Here is a 6,305-nt window from a genome sequence, read left to right as displayed (position 1 = left end):
AGTTATACCTGCCTCACAACTCCCCCTCCCCTACCACTACCATGGATTAGATTTTGAAGATTTAAGTAATGTTTTCTTTTATTTGCTTGTTAATACATTTCGGATAAATTTGTTCCCCGAAGAAAAAAAGATACTGAGTGCTTGCATCGCCAAACGTTATACGGTAAGTTGTCCCTCCCGCTGAGCACCTCTTGTACAGCGCATCCTCAGGTTGGAGAAGCCGTCATCGTTTAGTTTTGATTTTCTGAACTTACTTTCATCATATTGACAATCAAGCCTGATTAAAATCACCACCCTTCTGCTTACACTCATCAGGGTCTGATAGGTATCAATAACAGGTCATCATCACATGACCTCTATATTTGCACACAACCTAAATATACTCTCATTTACCAGATACATGCCTTTATCTGTTAATGAGAGGTGCAACTCTTCAATACTCAGTCTGGGGGTTACATAGAAAGGAGGCATTAATTAATTTGCCTGTCTCCATTTAAAAAGTTCCAATAAATTTTCTAAAGCTCTGATTGGTCAGAAGTGTAGGTCGAGTGACGATGACCCCTTATCAATACCTGTCAGACCCTGTAAGAAGAAAAGGATGCTTTTAATCAGACTGGTTGGCAACCCTTTTTCGACATGAAGCTGCAACGGAAGACCTCTACGTTGCTATGCAACGAGCTCGTCTCTAGTTGTATTTCTACTCTTTTTCTGAAGTTTTGAATATTTATTTCATCCCCATTTAAAGGGGTTCAGATCTTAATCATCGAAAAAGTAAAGAATATATCTCTGTTACCTCCTATGTTTACATGTAAGTTTAACTTCGCAAAACACAATCTAAATTATTATATCATATTGAAAAAAAATCAAACAATATTATTTAGTGTTTTAAACAGCTTTTTAGGGGGAAATCGGAAAATAGAAAAATTAAAAGTCAAAACCCGTATATATGCATTTAATACTAATCCATTTCGTTTATGGAATAAAAATCATTATTTTAGAAATTTAAGGTGACGAAATACCCTCGAAGCTCGATGTTTTTCTGCTGGTAATTTCTTAGAATGACGGTTTCTTATAAAAGCGAATCAGTTTACTAAGGTATTGTTTTTTTTATACTGTTGTTGATTTTCTGTAAGTTTTCTCTACTTTTTTTTATAAAATTCTTACGTGTAAACCTGATCGGAAAAATTTAACGTAAACAAGTATATCAACGATGTATGTTCATCGTTATCAAATGAATATAATTTGCTACGAATATGTAAATCAATATGTAATGCATCACTTTAATTTTGTTGTCATGCAGAGAACACACACCTAACAAAAATCGGTCTTAAATTCTAAATATGACTTTAACTGAAGAGAATGTTTCATCGAGAAGAAAGGAAATATTAATATTAAATGCAATATATTTTTTTTCTGTTTCTATTTACACACAAAAAACAATGAAGAGTATGCGCCGTTTGATTGCCGAATTAAGGAATAATATAAAGTGGTGATAGTTACACGGTATCAATTATCGTCGACCAATTTTAAATGATTTAAATCTTCACGTAGATTGACTGTTTTTAAACTCAGTAAAGATTAGAAATAGGACACATTTTACCTGTTTGTACACGAGCTAGTATTAAAAGTGGTCAAACAGTTAAATCTGATAGCTATAATATTTTTGTCAGAATATAATTAAAAAGTATATTTAATAAATCTATCTTTGCTATGCACACCAAAAAAATGCTTTTCTTACCTTGAACTGTTCATTTTCAGAATCGGGGGAGTCCTCGACGCGTTTCCTTTTTTCAAAATTCTGTTTCCTTGATGACAAAGTCTTATCGTTTCTCTCGGTTAATTCCCGACTTCTTGTCGGATGATTGTCATTAGGTTGCTCTTGTCCCTCTTCAAATTTGTTTTCTCTTGGTATTGGACCTGATGTCTCCATAATTAATTGCTTGTTATTGCTAGAAAGCAAAATACTGTTTGGCCTTAGCTACAAATACACAGAAAGTTTTTTTTAAGGGAAGTTGCCATTAGAGGACGAAGTTATGTTAATTATCATATCGCGGCATACAATGCACGGCATTCAATTTGTCAGCACGGCCTGTTGTGTTATAGGACCGACGATATCCAAAAGTAAGCATCCAATGCTTGAAGCTGACATGAATTCATCAATACGCATTATTTCCTTTTAATTTCCGACTACCGCCATATAAGTTGTCGATTTCTATTGTTCTGCTCATCGCTACACACCCCCTATATAAGGCCGAGAACACTATTCACGCTTCACCTCATTCAGGAATTTCGTACACCCGAACACGTTACCTTGAACGAAAAGACGTGTAGTCGTTGAAGAAAAACAATATGACAACCACTGCACTGGCAAGATATATCCAATAAACAACGAAACAAGACAGACCGAAATCCAGGCGCAGATATTTAAAAAATTCCTCGATAATTGTGGATCGTGTTCCTGTGTATGTTATAACATCGCACATGCGCAAACCACACATTGTGGCAGATCGAGCAATGTCAATGATCGCATGGGTTTTAGAAACAGAGTGTTTTTGTAGGAACGGATGGAAACGATGTTATGTTGTTTCTTTCTTGGAGTTACTTTCATTTAGCTACTGTGTTGGATGCAGTGACGCCGGGGTTTTCAAAAAGATGCAGACGTTATGCACTCTGTATAAACGACACACGTGTTCGATGTGCATGCGAAGTAAGACAGCACTATGTGCGCAAAATAATATTGATACCTTGGAAATCCTTTTAAAGAATAAATATATTTTGTATTTCATTGATTGTTGTTTCCTCTATTCTTTATTACAAACATTTTACTGCAATGTTAGTTCATGCAATTAGAAGTCCGTGCTACCTGAGTGCCTCGATCGGAGAGCAACCGACCGTGACTTTCTCAACCGCTATATATACCCCAGTGGCAGTAGAGGAGCGATCGAAACTAATATGGCGACCAAATGCTTTTATGGAATCATGTCAGCTTTAAGGTTGTATGGGATCTATCGATATTTAAAATTCTCAAATTTTACAATAGTTAACCAAAATATACCTTTTAAAAATGTTTCGACAAATCAAAAAAAATAAATAATCTGTTCAAACTTCAAACGTAACGTCAAGCGGATTAGTACATTTTTGACGTTGGTGCATTGTGACGTGTCTTGTGACGTGCAAACGAGGTTATACAATTTTTAACTATTTTTTTCTTTCCAATCAAGGTCTTCGTTACAGCCACAATGAAATAATATGAATACAAGTAGACTAATTGTTCACAGAACAATTAGAGGCCTTTCCACCTTTCATAATGATTAAAAAAAAAGTTCCTAAAAATGTTGATAATTATTGAGTAATCAATATCCGAAACAAAAAAAAAATTGTTTCTGAAATGCGGTATCGATTCGAGTACCCTAAGATTTGTAGGCGAGAGTGTTGCCATTTCGCTTGGTAATCTGACAGAAGGTACAATTTGCTGAGTTGTGTAGTAAATTTGGATGACAATAGAAAAGTTTTTTTTAAGAATTCATTGAATTGTTACCATAAATTTAAAGGTTGATGAATTGATTTGCCATGCATTATTTTTCATCTGTTTTATGCGTAATATGTTTATTAAGTTTATGATATTGCGTAATTTTTTGTTTGCTTATAAACCTGAAGATGCTTCTGTTTGATCAATAGACTTCTGTTCTGAAACACGTAAGGAGAAAACCAGTCCTGGTTAAAATCGTTCACAGATAATATAAAAATGAAAAAAAAATCCATACACCTCAGCCATCTGTAATTAAAGTCGTTATCCCAATATATGTGCTTATAAAAAAAGGAAATCATAATCAAAACTTTTGAATAAGCATTAGTTGTATTTTGGATATAAAAAAGAAAATGATGAGCAGGATGTTACATGTACATGTATTCCATGGTTGCCTTTAGTTAATACCCTTAAGATTTCATTAGTATTCGTGAAGTATAACTATATGGTTTTGTAACGACATCCTTTAATTGAAATTATTAAAAATTGGGAATTGAAATATCGAGAGTTAAATGTCGGTTACTCTTTATTTTGGAATAACAGCTATTTTAAAAAAACTTATTTTCTCGATTCTAATTTTGGATCTTCATACATGAAGCTCACAACCAGTAAGTTATATTTTTCTTTAAATTAACAATCATGTTTTTTTCTGCTGGCGATTTCTTAGAATGACCGTTTCTTATAAAGGCGAATCAGTTTACAAAGGTATTTTTTTATACTGTGGTTTATTTTCTGTAAGTTTTCTCTACTTTTTAATAATAATAAAATTCTTACGTGTAAACCTGATCGTAAAATTTTAACGTAAACAAGTATATCAAAGATATATGTTTATCGTTATCAAATGAATATAATTTGCTAAGAATATGTAAATCAATATGTAATGCATTATTTTCCCAATCACTTTATTTTTGCGGTCATGCAGAGAAAAACAATCGGTCTTAAATTCTAAATATGACTTTAAGGACGATGTTTACTCAGGGTTTGGGTTCTCAAATCCGGATGGTTAAAAAGTTTAATGTCATGAGTGAAATTTGTTCTAAACACAAAAAAGTATTTCTAAAATGAATTATTAATGTCAGAAATAAAACTCGATATTTTTACTATATTATGCAATTAGGCTTAAACAAAGTTTGACTTTAAGCAAAACAGAGGAAATTCGGACTAATTTTTTCAGATTTTGTTTTCCACTGAAATATTTTTGGTAATACTATCATATTTAAAGTTAAGATTTTATTTGTTAGTTAACATAATTTTGCATAATTTATGTTGGTTTTATCTCGCTTTTCGTTTAGATAATCGTATGGCACACACTATAGAAATATTAAACAAGTATTCCTTTTAAAGGAATGATCGGCAATAATGATATATAGATAGCTAAAGCAATCATCATGATTAGTTTGATGTAATATAATTTTTAAAAAATACTGCATTTTTACAAGATATAGAATATTTTAAATCTGTAAACCATAATTTCATCATTATAAACCGTCAACAAATTTAATTTTGAAATAACTTTGGGGAAAGCCGTTCGTAAACTCCTTGTCTAGTTTTATATTTTTAACGTAATTATTAAATGTTAATGTATCTTCTTCTTCTTCAGAATACTGAGTAGGGCTCTTCAAAGAGCATTAACACGTACATACAAGAAAGAGTTGTATTACAATAATTTAAAGCGACTGAAAAACATTGAATGCCATCATAACTTGCTATTGAGGTCGCATTATAACGTAACTTGTTTATAAATCAAGCCGTCTTCCTAGCTACTATTAGGCAACATCAATAGATCGAGGTCATTTCACGGAGCATCTCTTATGATCGAGGTCAGTTCATCGAGGTCAACTGCAATACTGAATGAATCTTTCGATCGAAATTCTTACGCGTGAGACAAAATGTGCATTCTTGAATTAACAGGTTGAACTGTATTTTATGTATGTTTGCATCTCTTAAGGTAAATGAATTAAAATAAAACTAAGTAAAATGTTTTATAAATACTAAACCAAGGCTTCAAGTTTTTATAAGAACTACTTATGCAAGCGGAATTTGTGCGCACGTGGAAGCATTTGCCGGATGCCTCATATGGACACAACAGTGATCGGCCGAAGCCGATCACAAAAATACTTAAAAACAAAAAATACACCATATCTCAAATATTTTATCATTTACCTCGTAAACTCAGTAAAGATTAAAAATAAAACTAGTGTAACCTGTTTGCACATGAGCTGTAATTGAAATTGGTCAAACGGCTAATATGATATCTATAATATGATTGTCTGAATCTAATTAAAAAGTTTATGAAATAAATCCCTCTTTGCTTTGCACATCAGTAAACTGCTTTTGTTACCTCCAACTGTTCATTTTCGGAATTGGAAGAGTCCTCGACGTGAGTCCTTTTTTCAAAATTCTGTATCCTTGATAACAAACTCTTATCGGTTCTCTCGGTTAATTCCCGATTTCTTGTCGGATGATTGTCATTAGGTTGCTCTTTTCCCTCTTCAAATTTGTTTTCTCTTGGTACTGAACCTAATGTCTCCATAATTATCTGCTTGTTATTGCTAGAAAGCAAAAGACTGTTTGGCCTTACCTATAAATACACAGGAAGTTTTTGAAGGGAAATAAATACACGGATAGTTTTTTAAGGGGAATAAATACACGGAAAATTTTTAAGGGAATTCCCATTAGAGGAGGAAGTTATGTTAATTATCATACCGCGGCATACAACGCGCGGCATCCAATATGTCTGCACGACCTGTTGTGTTATAGGACCGACGATATCCCAAAG

The 6,305-nt window shown here is 32.9% G+C and overlaps 1 protein-coding gene across 1 annotated transcript; it reads right to left on the bottom strand.

Moving 5' to 3' along the window:
• Positions 1-271: 271 nt before the first annotated feature.
• On the bottom strand, positions 272-6,088 carry LOC128160996 (uncharacterized). Its single transcript, XM_052824270.1, has 4 exons — positions 5,868-6,088; positions 1,739-1,978; positions 573-582; positions 272-318 (listed from the first exon to the last, which is right to left on the bottom strand). Exons 1-4 carry the CDS (start codon positions 6,057-6,059, stop codon positions 272-274), a joined length of 489 nt encoding a protein of 162 aa, XP_052680230.1. The 5' UTR covers positions 6,060-6,088.
• Between the last annotated feature and the right edge of the window lie 217 nt (positions 6,089-6,305).

This window comes from Crassostrea angulata, chromosome 8, assembly GCF_025612915.1.
Source record: "Crassostrea angulata isolate pt1a10 chromosome 8, ASM2561291v2, whole genome shotgun sequence".
NCBI classification, from domain to species: Eukaryota; Metazoa; Mollusca; class Bivalvia; order Ostreida; family Ostreidae; genus Magallana; species Magallana angulata.
Note: the sequence above shows the minus strand (reverse complement) of the source record. Positions and strands in the feature narration are given on the sequence as shown.